At 32.1% G+C, this 17,910-nt stretch overlaps 4 protein-coding genes across 9 annotated transcripts; 1 reads left to right on the top strand and 3 right to left on the bottom strand.

The window, feature by feature from the left end:
- Positions 1-170: 170 nt before the first annotated feature.
- LOC138122123 (metallophosphoesterase domain-containing protein 1) lies at positions 171-1,683 on the bottom strand. The gene is made up of 5 exons (XM_069036269.1): positions 1,538-1,683; positions 1,110-1,474; positions 787-1,060; positions 508-734; positions 171-425 (listed from the first exon to the last, which is right to left on the bottom strand). The coding sequence occupies exons 2-5, from the start codon at positions 1,384-1,386 to the stop codon at positions 298-300; spliced, it is 906 nt and encodes a 301-aa protein (XP_068892370.1). The 5' UTR covers positions 1,387-1,474; positions 1,538-1,683; the 3' UTR covers positions 171-297.
- A 148-nt stretch (positions 1,684-1,831) lies between these two features.
- Cypl (peptidyl-prolyl cis-trans isomerase-like 1 Cypl) lies at positions 1,832-2,597 on the bottom strand. The gene is made up of 2 exons (XM_069036273.1): positions 2,390-2,597; positions 1,832-2,331 (listed from the first exon to the last, which is right to left on the bottom strand). The coding sequence occupies exons 1-2, from the start codon at positions 2,467-2,469 to the stop codon at positions 1,884-1,886; spliced, it is 528 nt and encodes a 175-aa protein (XP_068892374.1). The 5' UTR covers positions 2,470-2,597; the 3' UTR covers positions 1,832-1,883.
- A 74-nt stretch (positions 2,598-2,671) lies between these two features.
- On the top strand, positions 2,672-5,978 carry alpha-Man-Ib (alpha-Mannosidase class I b). The gene is made up of 7 exons (XM_069036245.1): positions 2,672-2,932; positions 2,990-3,479; positions 3,531-3,679; positions 3,730-3,918; positions 3,972-4,159; positions 4,207-4,498; positions 4,548-5,978. The coding sequence occupies exons 1-7, from the start codon at positions 2,855-2,857 to the stop codon at positions 4,905-4,907; spliced, it is 1,746 nt and encodes a 581-aa protein (XP_068892346.1). The 5' UTR covers positions 2,672-2,854; the 3' UTR covers positions 4,908-5,978.
- Positions 5,979-6,556: 578 nt separating this feature from the next.
- On the bottom strand, positions 6,557-16,191 carry LOC138122127 (uncharacterized). 6 transcript variants are annotated; one of them, XM_069036276.1, is made up of 3 exons: positions 13,897-13,990; positions 7,254-7,731; positions 6,557-6,729 (listed from the first exon to the last, which is right to left on the bottom strand). In XM_069036276.1, exons 1-2 carry the CDS (start codon positions 13,953-13,955, stop codon positions 7,266-7,268), a joined length of 525 nt encoding a protein of 174 aa, XP_068892377.1. In that variant the 5' UTR covers positions 13,956-13,990; the 3' UTR covers positions 6,557-6,729; positions 7,254-7,265. The 6 variants fall into 6 exon arrangements, with proteins under 6 accessions (XP_068892377.1, XP_068892378.1, XP_068892380.1 ...); XM_069036277.1 differs by lacking the exon at positions 13,897-13,990 and adding an exon at positions 15,818-16,191 and having other exon boundaries at positions 6,557-7,731; XM_069036279.1 differs by lacking the exon at positions 13,897-13,990 and adding an exon at positions 14,722-14,847 and having other exon boundaries at positions 6,557-7,731.
- Positions 16,192-17,910: the final 1,719 nt, after the last annotated feature.

Below are 17,910 nucleotides of genomic sequence, written 5' to 3'. Positions count from 1 at the left end.
TGAATATTTTTAGTGAAACTTGTAATTTTGAGTTTTATATTTTTTGGAACTTTGTTTTATAAACGTTAGTATATTTTGTTAGTTTATAATGATATTGCCATATGACGGCCATGATGTCCATTTTTTTTAGAACTTTGATTTTAAAATGGTATTGCAATAAAATCTATACACACATGTTCAAGTTTTATTTCTCCAAATAAAAAATTAAATAACAGCATCACATATTTTTGCAAATAATTTTGTATAAAATGATTGATATAAATAAGAATACAAAAGCTGTGTATGCTAGAGTACAATTTAGTTTTTACTTTGTCCCTCAGGTAGTGGCACATCAAAAACTATTGGTAAATTTTTAGGAATATAATTAATATCACATGTTGAAGCGTTGATATAGATAATTTTTCCATCAGAGAATACACCATAACCTGGAGGCAAAAATCAACAATTTAATTGATCTATACTTAAAAAATAATCAAAAGATAACTTTGGGCAATTACAATTTGTTACCTTCATGTATATGCCCGAAGACATGATATTTGGGCTTAACTCTCTGTTGTACTGTTGACAAGAGCTCAGCACAGCCAGCTCTCACTCCTGAGCAAACCAAATCCCCATAGCCTAAAGGAGGGGTGTGTGTAATTAATATATCTGTATCATTTGGAATTAAGTTCCACTTTGAAAGACATTCTTCACCTCTTTCTAAATTAAATGCCCACCCTCCAAATTCTGGTTGCCTGTATAAAATGAGTTAATTTACTACTTGTTTATCCTTAATTCTTACATTACCAGGGTGTGCCATAAATTTTAATACCATAAATTTCAATACTGGAATCTTCCAAATAAATACAGTTTGTTAAATACTGTTTTATGTTGTTAGTATACACTGCATCACTAATGTTATCTTTTGTATTTCCGTAATTGGGAACTTCATCTTCCAAGTCTTCTAATGAACTTGTATGTCTTGATGTTACAGTTTTCTTAAAATATTCAGAAAATTTTTTATCAAAACTTAATTCATGATTCCCACTTATCACAATTTTATGCTTATGAGGTAAGGACACTACAACACAGAATGGTATTAATTATCCATATTTCTTGAGTTAACATACTTAGCCATTTATTAAATTGTGTAACTTCATCTTTCTGACCACATTTTGTAAAATCACCGGCATGTATGTATACATCCCCATCTGGCACATCAAATACAATATTGCGCATTAGAGAGTGTGTATCGCTCATACACACAAATCTTACTTTATTTGGTTCAACTGGTTTAGATGGTATTTTTACATTCAGTTTGATAATTTTTTGGTTCTTCGATATTTCTTTCCAGGCCGCAGTAGGGTTGTTAGTCAATGCATGGACTTTAATACAGTTATTATCCATTTGTAAAACTTTATATTACGTATCTCGTGTTACTAAAACTGTAAGAGTTGCCCAATTGCCAAGGTCTGGATATAAATACACGCTTACACTACAAAAATTTCAGTTTAAAGCTTTATTTGTGTTGCTTATGAATTACTAGTGATAAAAATACTTTACGATCGCGATATGGTGCATATTATACAATAAGAAGTAAAATCTCTGGCATCATAAAATAATTAAATTCTCGCGATCAATTGTGACAGTATTTTTGACATGTGTTTGACATACGTCACATTTATTATTTTAGGGAAATTCGTTTCTGTGATCTCACTCACCACTGATCTCGGACAAAAATATCCCTAAATGATGTCCTTTTAAAAATGTTGTTTACAAAATTAAACCAGTTTTCCAGTTTATACTAATACACAAATCACAACTACTTACTTTTCTTCTTAAATGATAACAATATTGTACTTAATATATTTTTTTTATTGAACTTTATTACAAAAAAAAAAAAATTAATTCTTTATTACTTTTCCTCTTATAATTTTCACTTCATCAACTGGTCGATCATTTTTATCTGTTTCCACTAAACCTATTCTTTTTACAACATTCATTCCAGAATGAATTCGTGCAAAAATTGCATGTTTACCATCTAACCACTGTGTAGGCGCCAATGTAATGAAAAACTGTGAACCATTGGTATCTGGACCAGAATTTGCCATAGATAAAATTCCTGCCCCACTATGTTTCAATTCAGGATGTATTTCATCTTTAAAAGTCTGCCCATAAATTGAAAGTCCTCCTTTACCTGTACCTGTTGGATCTCCACCCTGTATCATAAAATCTCTTATAATTCGATGAAATATTGTGTTATTGTAATAACCTCGTCTGGTTAATTCTGCAAAGTTTCTACATGTTTGTGGGGCATGCTTCCAATAAAGTTCGATTGTTATTTCACCCATTCTGAAAAATTACGCATTTTATGGTCAACAGTTCAAATTAAAGACCAGTTACAACTTACGTAGTTTCAAAGGCAACAAAAGGTGGTTGCCACATTTTATCTGGAATTCCAGATTGATTCATACCTTGAACCGCCAACATGTTGAAAAAATATGAACGATAGTAAACAATAAAACTCTTGATCACGGTAGAATGTAGAACCAGAGAGAACGAAAATATTTCTTTTAGGTTAGAATACGGTTCGGATTGTTGGGAAACAAATTCAGTAACTTTCGTTTTCGTTCTATTTTCAAATTTCAAAAGTTTATCTAGGGACTTTTTGATTTTCTCCAATTGAGCAATTGTATCTGAAATCTGACAGTTCTGACACTATTGACAGCAAATTAGTTCTTACACTGCATATCTTTTCAATTTTTGTAGTTCGTAATGTGTGGCAGTTAACGTGTGAAAAATTGCCCCTTACGCAGCATGAGTTCTTGTGAAAAAATTTAAAACAATAATGTTAATGTGTTAAAATCTCGGAAAGATGGACCATGTGACCCTTGATGTTTCTGGTGGCAACGAAAATATTCACGATAAAAAAAGAAGCAAAAGCTTAAGAAGGGTACATTAAGACATGGTTAACTTCAACTGAGCATTTCCACTGTGCGTTATTTTTTAGCACTGGAATCAACTTTCAAAATGTCAAAGGAGCTGTATTTACACTGTAGCCACAGTACTGACCCTCACTGTATTCTACTTAGTTTCAACAGAGTCAGAAAAAACACAGTTAAGTATAACAGAAAACTTAAGTGATAGCAAAAAGGAAGTGCTGAGCAATATAAGGAATGACCCGAGAGATGTTGACACAGTTTTTAATGAGCTTGAGCATGAGGGCCAAGTTCTGGAAGAACCTTCAGGAGTTGAAATTGAGAGTAACAGGAATCAGGTACTGCAGCCTCCTAGAGTTATAAAAAAATTCACTGGTCCTACAACACCAAGACAAGAAGCTGTGGTGAAAGCATTTAAACATGCTTGGCAAGGGTATAAACAATTTGCATGGGGTCATGACCACTTGAAACCAATCACAGAAGGATACAGTGATTGGTTTGGACTAGGCCTGACTATTGTTGATTCAATAGACACAATTTACATAATGGGACTAACAAAAGGTAATAATGGTATTTGTCAACATTCCTTTTTAAAATTAACATTTTCTGTAGAATATAACGAAGCACGAGAATGGATAGAGAAACACCTTCATTTTGATGTAAACCGTGATGTAAATTTGTTTGAAGTAACAATAAGAGTTTTAGGGGGCCTACTTAGTATATATCATCTCACTCAGGACAAAATGTTTCTTAATAAAGCTGTAAGAACTAATATTTTAGTTTGTTTGTCATACTTGTTTATGTGTTTTAGGTGGATCTAGCTGATCGTTTACTGCCAAGTTTTGACTCTGAGTCAGGTGTACCTTATTCAGATGTCAATCTATTCACGAGAAAAGCTCATGCACCAAAGTGGTCCCCAGATAGTAGCACTTCAGAAGTTACTACAATTCAGTTGGAGTTTCGAGATTTAAGTAGAGTTACAGGGAACCTTAAATATGAGGTAATGTTAAATTTTAGTATCAGCTCTATTATTAGGGTTGTACAATTTTGTAGAATGCTGTCTCTAAGGTATCACTCCATGTACATAATTTAGAGAAAAAAGATGGTTTAGTTCCTATTTTTATAAATGCCAACACTGGACAGTTTAGATCTTATGCAACAATTACCTTGGGAGCTAGAGGAGACAGTTATTATGAATATTTACTTAAACAGTGGTTGCAAACTGGTAAAACAATTGATTAGTGAGTGTAATGAGTTTTTAAAAATGTTCATTATCAACTTAAATTAGTTTAAGAGATGATTATGTAACAAGTGTTGGGGGAGTGGAAAAACATCTGATGAAAAGAACTGTACCAAATGGATTTCTTTTTATTGGTGAATTACTTGTGGGTGGGAAAGATTTTAAACCGAAAATGGACCACTTGACGTGTTATTTACCTGGAACTTTAGCACTCGGAGTACACAATGGTCTTCCAGACAATCACATGAAGTTGGCAGAAGAGCTGCTTGTCACTTGTTATCAGACATATGCCCAACAGCCTACATTTTTAGCACCAGAGATTACCTATTTTAATATTCAAGTGAGCTTTACATTCCGGTGAAACATCACACTCATACTTTTCGTTGTAGGGTGAAAATTCAAATGATATTTATGTGAAAACAAACGACGCTCATAACTTATTGAGACCTGAGTACCTGGAGAGTCTCTGGTACATGTACCAGTTCACAAGTAACAAGACTTACCAAGATTGGGGCTGGCAGATATTTCAAGGATTTGAAAATTACACAAAAGTGAAAAATGGTTATACTTCCATAGGGAACGTCAAAAACCCACTGAATGTTAGACCAAAGGACATGATGGAATCATTCTTTCTTAGTGAAACCTTAAAGTATTTATATTTGTTGTTTAGTGATGATCCAAAATTGATAGATTTGGACGCATATGTTGTAAATTCTGAAGCGCACCCATTACCTATATACTCTTCGTGATTTTTAAAATTAGGAGCATCTAAAGTGCATCTAGTCGATTTTGAAAAATAGATTATGTTAATCGTGAACTTCGATTTTTTCAAATTTTATCGGTAATTCAGACTTAGTTTTCCACAGGAACCCAATTTTTTAGAAACTTACAATGAAGACAAATGAAGATTAAATGCCATCACAGAAGCAGTTATTGTGAAGCATGGAAACATAATTAAGGACGGGCCAGTATTTTTATTAAGGGCTTATAAACGATGATTATTAGCAAATCAAGTATTGTCTATATTTACTTAGTTTATCTGTTCAAAACAAGTACTTAAGTGACATTTTGTACTATATGATTATGAATTATTACTCTACAGTGGGCTATTGATATATGTTCATTTATAAGATAACAACCATTTAATTAAACATGAAGTAAACAATCTACAAGTTGTAATTGAAGTAAACCGTTGCTTCTCTAAACCGTTAAAGACTGATTAAATTTTGTTTGTGACGGAAAATGTTATTTTTAATTTTTGTTCTTTGAAACGTGATTGCCGGAATTTGATATTAAAATCTGATTCTTGACTTACTCAAAAATGTATACTCTACATACGAAAACAGTAAATTTTGAGTATTTGTATTAATACTAATAATCTGTTTCGTCTGTACATCTGTTTGAGGGTGTGGTAAAGAATTGTCTTGCCAAATTCTCTCAAAACGCCAATTTTGATGTAACTTTTTATTGTAGAGCGCTGATTTCAAAAGTGGTTCGATTATTTTCTGTGAATATGTAGGAAACGTATATGAATATCGAGGATAGTTAATTGTTGTAAATTGTGTTATGTATTTAGTTAGGTCAGACATGTTATTTTCACTGTTGGATATGATGTAGGTACTCAATTTAGAATTGCACGCTTCTAAGTGTATGTTACTGGAGATTGTTCTGTGCTTGTCATTTTCTATTGTTTATACTTAAAGTTCAAATTCGGATTAGCTGTCTAGGAAGAATTATGTTGATTTATAACACCTATTTTTATAAGTGGGTAAATCTATTTCACATTGTAGAAGCAACAAATATACAGGTTTTTACTCACAGTTGGGATTTTCCCATTTTGAATTTGCCTCATTATTCCTCATTGAATGGTAGAACTTGAGTTAAAATGTTTTGTGAGGTCTGGAGGATATCAGTCAGTGTTGAAAATTTATTTCAGATAGTTCAGGAGTTGGCCATCAAATAGCTTTATTGACGAATTATCACTGCACCAATAAATATTTCCAGTTTACAATATAATGCACATAATATTACGTACACGGCAAATAAATTTAAGAAACTTTATTAGTAATTAATTCGCTTAAAAAGTGTTGAATACCAAATTTAAATTAACCTGGTGTTAAATTTACTAAACTGCACGTAATGTACGTAATTAATTTTAATGTTTTTACATAATGATTTGAACTAATAGGGGATGTAAAATAAGATATTTTCTTATAAATTTATTAAATACTTCACTTTAACTGTTCTATTTGATAGTTGAGAATTTTCCTATATGCACACTGCTTTTATGGAGTAATAAAAATTTTCACATCTTGCAGATGGGTACAAAATGCAAATCATGTTAATTACACAATTTAAAGAAACACTAAAATCAAGGTCTACCAAAGAACAATGCAAATTTATTTTATTAATCTAATTTATTAGTCTAAAAAATTACTTTACATTTTATTAATTTAAATAGAAAAATATTCTACACTAATAAAATACAATTATCCCTCCTATGTAATATTTAATTAATACTGCAATAAAATCCACGGTGACACTGTTTCCGTAGGTTTTACAATCACTTTTCTAGAACAATAAAAACAAATTCAAGATATTTTTATTACATTCAGTACCTAACAATAGTGACTTTTTGACAAGCTGCAAAAGCTCCAAATGAAAAATGTGAAAATTTTTATAAAGTTGCACTACGACTTTTATACAATGATTTGGCACTTATTTGCAAATGTAACGTGGTCGGAATATGACAACAAACATATCTACAAGGAAATATCTTTTAGTATCTTGTCATATTCGTCGTGCGACTTTTTGTAATTATTAATTCATTAATTATAATTGGTATTGTTATTCTCATGGCGTGGCAAATAACACGTTACGATAGTTAATTGGCTATTAATAGAAACTTTATTCCGAAATAGCTTTGTAATGGAACGCTCACATTTGCTAAGTTATACAATAAAATTTGTAGGTACCTTCCGAACGTACCTAAATGACGAAGACTTGTTTGTACACAATTTAACATTTTTCTTATTATATTAGAAATGAGGCACGGACGCATTTTACGAATACAAAATATCACAAGTATCAATTACCTATACAATGCACTAAACTATGGAACATTTGCAGCACTCCATCGTGTAATATATGCAATTGACAACGCACGTGTCGTCCTCACTCTCCTCTTCGCCGTACTCCTTCGATCGGGCGTACGGGTTGGGCAGTCGATCCAACCCACCGTTCAGCAAATTTTGATCTTCCTTCTTGTCTTTTCCCTCATCCCCGTACTTATCATCGTTCATTTCGAGGGTCTTGTCCGCGTCGGACTTGTGTCGATTTTCCTTATTCGTTTCCGGATTGAGAATCGGTGAGGAAAAATCTGGCTGGTCTTCGTCGCCCTCCTTCTCTTTTTCTTTGCCTTTTTCCTTTTGAGGTTCGACGAGGACCGATGCGGTTACGACGCTCTGGTTGTGGTCTTTGGACGTCGTCGGGGCCGGCGACGAGCGACCTTCCTTAAAATCGAATACATTTTCGTTTGTAAAAGCGTTCGGCGAATCTCCCGACATAATTGAACTGAAACAAAAATTCCACTGTAGACAATACCGCCTTTCAGAATGATTCTTTTGTGGTAGAACCTTTCACCAAACGAAAAACAAAGCCGTCCGGTGATCGGTGTGTTAACAATGTTTTTCAAGATGCAATAACCACGGAAATACTTAACGATTCATAATCATTGCGTCACGCCCGATAACTTCACGAAGCAAAGACAAAGTCTGTTGAAGACGTATTGGTTAACAATTCAAAAGATTTCGATTAACAAACGGACAGTGGTTTGCGGTATCATTGTCAAATATTTATTCTATTCTTAAAATTCCAGCACTTATCTGAACTTTTAGAACAATGTTTGTTTTTTGTAAATTATAATAAAATTTATTGACCACTTTTCTTCAAATCTGATAGAAATGACGAAAATAAACATAATACTGTCCATTACCTTTAATAGGACTACATCAGCATGTAGGTATTTTCATCTATAATATAATAAGTGATATAATTACCATCTACAATATCTATGTGTGTAGGACGAGTTAAATGTGCTCCTCCGGTTTTACAAGTCGTATCGTCGATTGTTAATCATATTACGATAAAAACAATATGCAAAACAAATTCAATGACTAAACGCTGTGCAAAAATCAAAAAACCATTGTGGTGCAAATATCACACATTTTTCATGACATTTCCTATTACAGTTGCGGAATTAAAATTTCGGGCACTATTTTTCTGTCACTTCAACAAAATCTCTGTAAAGCAGCTTCTACTGTCATCATGACTGACATTCAACTTTTCTGTGTCAGTCACCCAATCAATTTTGAATTTTGAGATTTCAGTTAGTTGCACTGAGTGTAATTAAATCATCGCTTTGATATGTTGCCTACCCGTTATTATGCCACAAATGACAATTTTTGAATGCTAAAAAGACAAAAACATGACAAGAGTAAAAAATAAGGATATTAACGTAAAGGTTGTTTTGGAGTTTATATCATGACATTGACAATACTGCCCGAAATTTTAATTCCGCAACTGTACATACTTATCACAGTGACAAATAGGTTTTTTGGTTTTTGAACAGCGTTTATGTCACAATGACACGCACAACTTTCCAGCGATTTTTTTTTTATCTGGGTTACACCTGAAATTTCAAAGAGATTACTGTATCAAAGAATTGTTATTGCTGAGTTAATAATTATCGCACAACGTTCCGTGGAAAAAGCGAACGTAACATCGGTTTTTTCGATGTGTGGAGTAGGCGTTTCATAATTTATCAGTAGTAAAAAGGAGAAATGAATAAATATATGCAAAAAGTGGTAATTTTACAATGAAATTAATTAAAATCACGTGTTATATGAAAAATCTACAATACCTAGGTATACTGCACTCTGTTTAGCAATTTACACTAACTGCTCGCACGTAACTACAACTAACTGGTTCAAACAATTGCAAATTTTCCGCTTAATTAATTTTGATACCCAACAATTTTCAATGTTGACTTCAAACAACGACCAACAATAATTTATTGTGGAATGGAAACACCATGTGTAAACGACACAGGCAGATTAAGAAGTTGAAAGTTTATGACTAACGTACGATTAAATTCCAGTTCAACACGGTGCATATTTCTTGAAAAAAATGACAGAACATTTCCACCTAAATATTTTTGATATTGTGGTGAGTCAGTGGAAGTTTGAGGCACTTACAAATAATACTGAAGCACGTATAGTAAAAGAATCACGTCAAAGATGCAACTTTCCAAAAAATCACACATTTTCAAATGTTCCTTTTCAACACAACTTTCATGCTTAACGTATAGACGTCAATTTTTTCATGCATGCGGGTCTCAGAGGTACAAATCTAACTACTCAATGCTCCCGTTATTTACAACGAAACCTTTTCAATTATCAGTATTATTATTATAAAGTGGATGAATAAAGCGACGTTTATTGTATTCTACCCGATAAGCTCGCCATCTGAACGTTTCAAATTTCAAAAGCCACGCAAACTGAAAGTAATTTTTTTTGCAAGAAATGTCTGAAACGAACAGCTGAATTGTAAATAGTGTCGTCATAAGTTACTCACTGTGAGGGCATCCATTTAGACCATTCGGATGCAGGTACAATAATTTTTAGCACCGACATTTGGAAGTTAACTTGAGTTAAAAGAAACTAAAGATTGAAAACTACTATCTTCGTTTTATCTGAATTACGTACCGAAGATTATTAATTAAAATAAGTGCAATAAATGTAAAAAACCTCCACTCAAGCGGACGGCAGACTAAACACACACCTACCTCCACTCAAAAATACCTACTTGATGAATTCACCTTCGCAAAATGAAAAATACTACTAAGACAATGTGTTGTAGGATTAATATGAATCGGAAGAAATAACTAAAAAATGACTAACCTTGATAATGCTATGGCAAAAACTGCAACAACCATAATATTTATTTAAATTAACAGCTTTTCAAAGGGTTTCTTGTGCATACATTAGTCAAAATTAAGTTTAAAATTACAATTTTATCCTATTGACAAAACTATGTATACTAGTCCTCGTCAAATCAGCCCTCATTAACCCTTTGGCCCAATGGGAAACTATAGGGTTTTTCGGACGCTATACGAGTATAGTATAATCTTATTCGACGGGGAATGATAGGTATATACGTACGAGTATATACAAGGTGTAGAATGGATTTTGGTGCATAGGCACTTTACGTGCAATGGTGAAAATTCTCTGATATTGGCTCCCCAAATTATTTTCCAACAAAATCTTCAACACAAAAGTTTTAGACTAAAATAAATTGTACCTAAATCCTTTTCTAACACCTTCTGGTTCTGTTAGACAAGAAAAATTAAATATTAAAAATCTACCGATAAAATAGTATAGCCATGACTCCCGACAGCAATATAGTTCATTTTTTGACAAACGTAACGAGTTTGCTGATTCGTCAAAGAATGAACTCTTTTAACAAAGAAGAAAAAGTTAACTTCGTAAAATGGTATTACTCCGGATTGTCTTTTAAAAACATGCAAGCAACATTTTCTGTATTCTATCCCGAGCGACCAATTCCAAGTTTGACTTGTCAAATATTCATATTAATCATAATTATTATACATTGTCATCTTTGGTTATCACCTCGGTTACACTTCCCAACTATTACTATTTTGACAAATTCTTTTTTCCATTGTTCACAATTGTACTTCCGGATTTTCCTAAAACCGTTCATATCTCCAAAACTAAGCTACCTAAAAACGTGAAACAACCAGATTCTTACGAAGTGGATTTTTTGCTATACGGGTAGATTTGTTTGAATTTCAATTTCGGCGTTAAAACACGTTTTCTGGATGAAAATGAACGCTTTTTTCATATTAGCGCTGATCTCAATTAGCCATTGCAGCATTTAGTGGCGTAGGGCTATTTTAGTGAAAAATCTCTCCAATTTTTTTTTGGAATTAAACATCGTTTTTCGGCAAAATGGTAGATATAAAAGTTGTTCCTTTTGACGAGTTCTATTACCAGTTAAAATTAATGCACCTATTTCTGTTACACCCTGTATGTATATGAAGTATAATTTCATATTACCTAAGTTATTTAACATCAATACAGGCTGATTCACGTAGCCCGTTCATTAGAAACTTTTTGATTTCCCAAAATCATATTAATATAAAAATTGGTAGTTGACTATAATCGACTACTCCAAGTTCAAATGAAATATTTTCAAAATGGCGACACTTTCGGAAATACCGGAAATCGATGCCATCTTTGTTTTTTTAAATAGAAAGGCCCCATTTTGACTTCACATTTCGATTCAACTTTAACTTTTGAGTTTAGTACGTCTTTTTGTCAATTGTACTTATCTGTCATCGTTTTTGACCTATATCATCTTTTTTGAAAAAAAGTGAGGTTGCAGGGCTTCACTAAAAAATTTATAATTCCTGAACCATCAGAAATAAATAATTTATTTTTACTTTACTGACTTGCCAAAGCTTTGGCCGCTTTTTTGCGCTAGCAACGACATTTTTTTATGTTTCATACGCCTACTGCAGTTTCTTAAAATTGATAATCAAAAAATGTCGAAAACTTTATTTTTTTAAATGGCAACTACCATTTCTGATACTAGATATAAATGTAAAATTAAATTTTAAGGCCACTTTTATTAACATTATGTATGCCTATTTGCAGCCGTTTAGGCGTAATTTCAATTTTTTGAATAAAATATTTTTTTTATAAGCAATTGTTTTATTTGAATTTTTACTCAAAAATAACATTGCAATAAATATTAGATAACAACAAAACAATAAAAAGTAAGCAAATTAACAAAAAAATATTTCAATGTAAATGATTTCATTGAAAATATGGTTTTGTTAATATGCCTATTTTTTATTATTTCGTTGTTATCTACTCTTTATTGCATGTGATTTTTGAATAAAAATTCAAATAAAACAATTGTTTGATAAAAAAAAAGAATATTTTACTGAAAAAATCGAAATTACGCCAAAATGGCTGCGAATAGGCATACACAATGTTAATAAAAGTAGGCTTAGAATTAAATTTTACATTTATATCTAGTGTCATAAATGGTGGTTGCCATTTAAAAAAAAATAAGTTTTTGACATTTTTTGATTAGCAATTTTGAAAAATTTCAGTAGGCGTATGAAACATAAAAAAATTCACTAATGGCGGAAAAGATCGGCCAGGTCTTTAGCAATTCAACTAAAAAAAATCAATTATTTATTTCCGATGGTTCAAGAGTTATAAATTTGTTAATGAAGCCCTGGAACTTCGCTTTTTTGCAAAAAAGATGACATAGGTCCAAAACGATGACAGATAAGTGTTGATAAAAAGACGTTCTAAACTCAAAATTTAACGTAGAATCGAAATGTGAAGTCAAAATGAGGCCTTTCCATTAAAAAAATAAAGATGGCGTCGATTTCCGGTATTTCAGGAAGTGCCACCAATTTGAAAATATTTCATTTGAACTTGGAGTAGTCGATTATAGTCAACTACCAATTTTCATATTAATATGATTTGGGGAAATCAGAAACTTTCTAATGAACGGGCTACGTGAATCAGCCTGTATAATATACATATTTTAAATTTGAATACCTACGTATTTGAATTAGGTATGTGATTTTCTTCTGATTGTGAAAAAATCACTTTTTGTTGAAAATAATTGATTATAGTTTTAAAGTTATATCAAAACGATTTTATTGGAGGATATGAAAACACAACCTTGTGAGACAATAGTGATTAATCAGCATTTCCCTTATTTTTGTAAAAACTATATGTATTGCTTTTATCCTTTTAACTCTGCTGTTGCAACAAATGTATAACCTGTTCAATTCACCTACTCAGCAAAAATTGACAAAGTTTATTTACTTATGTCGTTTCCGTGAAACATTACAAGACAACAGTTACAGTTAAGACATTTTGTGCTTTACATTTACTGAAGTCTCACCTTTCATTTGTTAACGTATTGGTAGTCATATCTTTAAATCACCAACAACCTGCAAGCACTGCTTTGTTCTATTTTTTATGCAAATGAAATTCCACATGTATTCTAAATTACTTTGCTGGTTTATATACTCAGTGGCAAAATTAGCCGCCCACCAAAATTGTATGAACTATTTTCAAATAAATCAAAGTTTAGCTGCGTTCTTATTTGATTTATCTCATTTATATATTACAATAGATTGAAAAACCAATATGTTTGATTTTATTTCTTTAAAACAGAGAAAAACCAAAAAAGTCATTTAAAGCGTGTGGGCGGTTAATTGTGCCGCTGAGTATATATGCAAGACCATTTACTTAGAATAGTAATAGCATTTTGTTACATTTAAACGGTTCTACTTTTATTTCAAACTAGAACTCTCTGAATACAAGTAGGTACATAATAAAACAGGAAGATATTTTAGCGAAGAGAAGGTAGGTAAATTCTTTTCGTCGAACAGTAATTGCAGAAAATTAAAAAATGGCAGGTGTTTGGGTGTTTGTTGTTTTTTATAATTACATATATCTACTTAGGGAATTTTTGAAGCGGCCTCTAATTACGTAAAAATTAATATGAATTCGTGGTCATTTTATTTAAAGTGTTTTGTGCTCCATCATGATTAAGAGTCATAATTACTATTATCAATGGAATTAATATAAAGGTGCAAATTACGATAATGAAATTCCAACATACCACACGAATTTGGGAAAGTACGGACACTCTTTTACTTTAATTTTTCGTATACACAACATTCTTACAGAACTACATAGAAGTGACAAAATTTTTGACTTACGATTTTGACTTTTGGATAGGCTGATCGATTTATCTTCAATTAATTCATGAAGTTGCGACTGTTTGATTTAATCAGAATCTCTCAAAGTCTATAAGGGCACGATGGTAAGTTGTACAATTAAATTTTTAAACGACCACATGACTGACACCAGATCCGTTCTCACTTAACAATACAGTAATTATAACTGCTTAACAAAAACTTCCTGCACTGAAGCATAACCAATATGACACTGATTTGATTGGTAAACATTTCGTTTGTTACTCGAAAACTATGGTGTCCTTGTCATTTTTAAGTTCAAGTTAGTTAAAACTAGGCTGCGAAACAACTGTGGTAACAATGTGCACATTTTTTGGATCACGTGCTAAGCAAAAACAGAAAGAACTGTTGTTGACCTGTTGCTCTTACCAGCAACAAAAAGTCTTTGTACAAAATGTATATTAAATGGTTAACTGATACGTGTAAAACTCCATGTAAATCAAAAGTCTAAATTTAGGTGCCGGAAAGTGATGTCACAATTGTTAAAAAATATTATCTTTATGTTTCATCGGTCTACCGTAAGAATAAATATTATTATATTATTCAATGAAGTTGAAGAGTGTCCAGATAGGTTCGATTTTAAGAAATGTTAAATGATTCATCTATTATTGGAAAATTACATGACGTACAGCGTACACCAAAGAACCTGCACAAGATATCGCATTCAACAATGTGAACATAAAACTTACGTTGTTTTTTAAATGTGATTTTATGAATTATTTCAAGCGACTGCGTTAACATTACTTATAGAAGTATGTATAAGATGGTTTTATTACTTCGTAAAACATTACACAGACAATATTTAACTGATGATAACATGTGATATCATTTTATTTCTGACATGAATGTCATCAACCTATATACAAAATTTAACCAATTCTTATATCGACAAAGAATGTTTGTTTTAAGTTAAAATATGTATAAATGTAAAAAGACCTGATCTTTTATAATAAACAAGTGTACCTATGCTTATGTGTAATTAAAAGCTTGTTTATTGGTAATCGATTAGATAGTTATAGGTAACAAAATTAATTACTGAAAACCTAAAAGTTTTAAGTTGAATAAAAGTTGTCAATCCACTTTTTGTCTGTACCATGATAAATATAGATATGATCTTTTTGAGTAATCTTGTTGTTAGACATTCTGTACAAATATTTGAAAAATTGTTGATGTCAAAATGGTGACATTTTGAATACCTAGGTATTTCTTAAAAAAAAAATCTCATACAGTTTTTCATTGCAACAAATAAGATTTAATAATTTGATAACATGTGATTTTTAATGTTGTTTAAAATCATCACCCTACTTATAATACTTATGTGATCTGCAGTTGCGATAGTATTTTGAGGTTATGTTATTATTTCTGTTCAAATTTCTCTAATGTACCTATTTATTGTTACAGTGGTTATTATTGTTTTTGAATTAATTAAAATATATTCATTTCAAGATGGAAACATCTGCAGATTGTCTCTTAGATGAACATAATGAAGATGATTAACCCAATAGCTGTACCTACGCACAGGTAAAGGTAGATTCTAAACCGATCAAAAGTACTTATGTCCGAGTATGTAGTTTAGAATATTCAAAGTGAAGACTAGGATGAATTAACGGTGAACTATCTATGTATTACTTTATCGAAGTTAAATGAATATTATTAGGACAAATAAGCGGCAACTATATTTACTGTAATGTACTTATGTACGTGACGCACATTTTGGACAATGACCGCAGCTGTCTGTGTAAATATTGGTGAAACAAGAAAAATTGACTTTTAATTGGCACTTACCGTGAATCCGTGTCCACGTGTGACACGTAGTATTTGTTCTTTTTCTTCTTTTGTGATCTTGGGATCCATAAGACCCGAAGGCCACGGTGGTTCTTGTGTCTTCCTGCCACTTTTGTTTCTTTGATTTTAACAGGTGGTTAGAGACATCATGGATGCTTCGCTATACGGACATTACGAACTAGCACTGCAATTTTCAACGGAATGACGTAGTCGTAATTTGTAATTTAAAACCGCGTTAAAGGAAGCAACAAAAGAATTCTGCCGCTTACATTGCACAATACGTAGGTCTGAAACGGTGCAATGATCAACATTGTACGAACACAAGATACGGATGAATGTTATTCATTTAGGTACGTCGGTTGTGTTCGCACCCAACATTTTTTACCTGCATCCGTCCTGTTGCGGTATCGCTTTCGGTTGACTTCCAATTTCCAAGAAACGAAAGAGAAAGGTAAAGCGAGACAGACGGCAGACAATGTGGCACGATTTGATTAGACGTTCGATTTGATTATAACTCAAAAAGATGGATATTCACATTCGTGATATAATAAGGAATTCGTGCGGTCGCAATATTGTTTATTATTATAAATGTCTTTCGTATCATTTTTAAGAGACAATCATGTCTACTCGAATGAATTATAATTGTTAAATTTTGTGGTAATTACTGACTACAATGAAATTGAAAATTATGAGTACCTACCTATGCATCCTAGCAAGAATGAAAAATTAAAAAATCGCTCAAGCTGATATTTTTTAAACAGATATAGGCAACCAATATTTACGTATTTTGTAGTAATTTAACTAAATAACAGTAACATAGCAACCGTCCATAAGTTAGTATTAAGTTAAATTATTATTATCACGAGAAAAATAATTAAAGACTTAACAATAAAGTTTATAGTGTGCAAGCAAGTAGATTGGTAGGTTTAGAGTTTCACAGTTTATGGTTCACAATAAGTTTACATTGCAGTTATTGCACATTTCCAATAGTAATACTAATTTTAACAATAAAATTCACAGAATTTTTGAACAAAGGAAGAAGTCGTGTTTACAATTTAATTTTAAAAATTCTCAAGAGTGGTTATCGTTACGTTATCCTCTAAAGAATACGATGGAAAAAAGAAAAGTTTATGAATCATTTGTTGAAAATCGTGAACATACATAAATCTCATCATATACAGAGTGATCACAAAAAAACGCCTCAGCTTATATCTTTCTTATTTGAAATGCAATTTCAACGAGCGCTACATCAAATTAAAGGGTTCTAAAAGTACTATAAACTGGATATAAAATATTGCCCTTAGCAACCCTACCTTGCAACTTAATTTTTTTAAATGGCAACACCTAATTTTTTTGGTGGGGTTAGATTCATTATGTTTTTCTGAGTTCAAAAATATAGCACACTCTGTATACAGGGTGGTCCCGATATAACCTGCCAGAAGAAATCCAGTAATAGGTGACGATGAGTAGAACTCATACACAAAAAAAGTTTCTAATAAAAGTCTTTTCGTTTTCGAGATAAAAATAATAGAAAATTTGGTCAAAATTTGCTGTACGCTAATGAGTTAATCGGTTTTAAAAAGGTAATTCTGGTTACTTGGCTGCGATTTCTTTAGCAACGATACCTGCAACACCTATGACATTTGTCAAGTTTAATTTTAAATTTGCGAATCCTTCAAAAAGTTACGAAATTCACGAAACAAGAATACGCCGATTTGCATTTACTCTATGGCGAAACACGTGGTAATTCAAGACCGGCAAGGCTACCATACGGCGAGCGTTTTCCTGAAGGAGTCCTTCCGTCTCGTTGTACTTTTGTGGAGCTACATCTGCATTTATGTGAGGTTGGTTCTGACTGATTCCAATACGATGGCGTCCTCGATCCTCCATTTAACCCCTCTGGATTTTAATTTTTGGGGCCACACGAAAGATTGGTATACGAAGTTGAAATAAATACAAAAAGCCAACTCCAGAAACGCGTAACAGACGCCGCGAACCAGATTCGTAAAAACCCAGAAATGCTGAATTCTGTTTATGAAAATTGGTACCAGCGTACTCAAATGTGCTTAAATGCCAACGGAAGGCAAATAATG

The sequence above is a fragment of the Tenebrio molitor genome, chromosome 1, assembly GCF_963966145.1.
Source record: "Tenebrio molitor chromosome 1, icTenMoli1.1, whole genome shotgun sequence".
Taxonomy (NCBI): Eukaryota; Metazoa; Arthropoda; class Insecta; order Coleoptera; family Tenebrionidae; genus Tenebrio; species Tenebrio molitor.
This window is presented reverse-complemented; position numbering and strand designations above follow the sequence as displayed.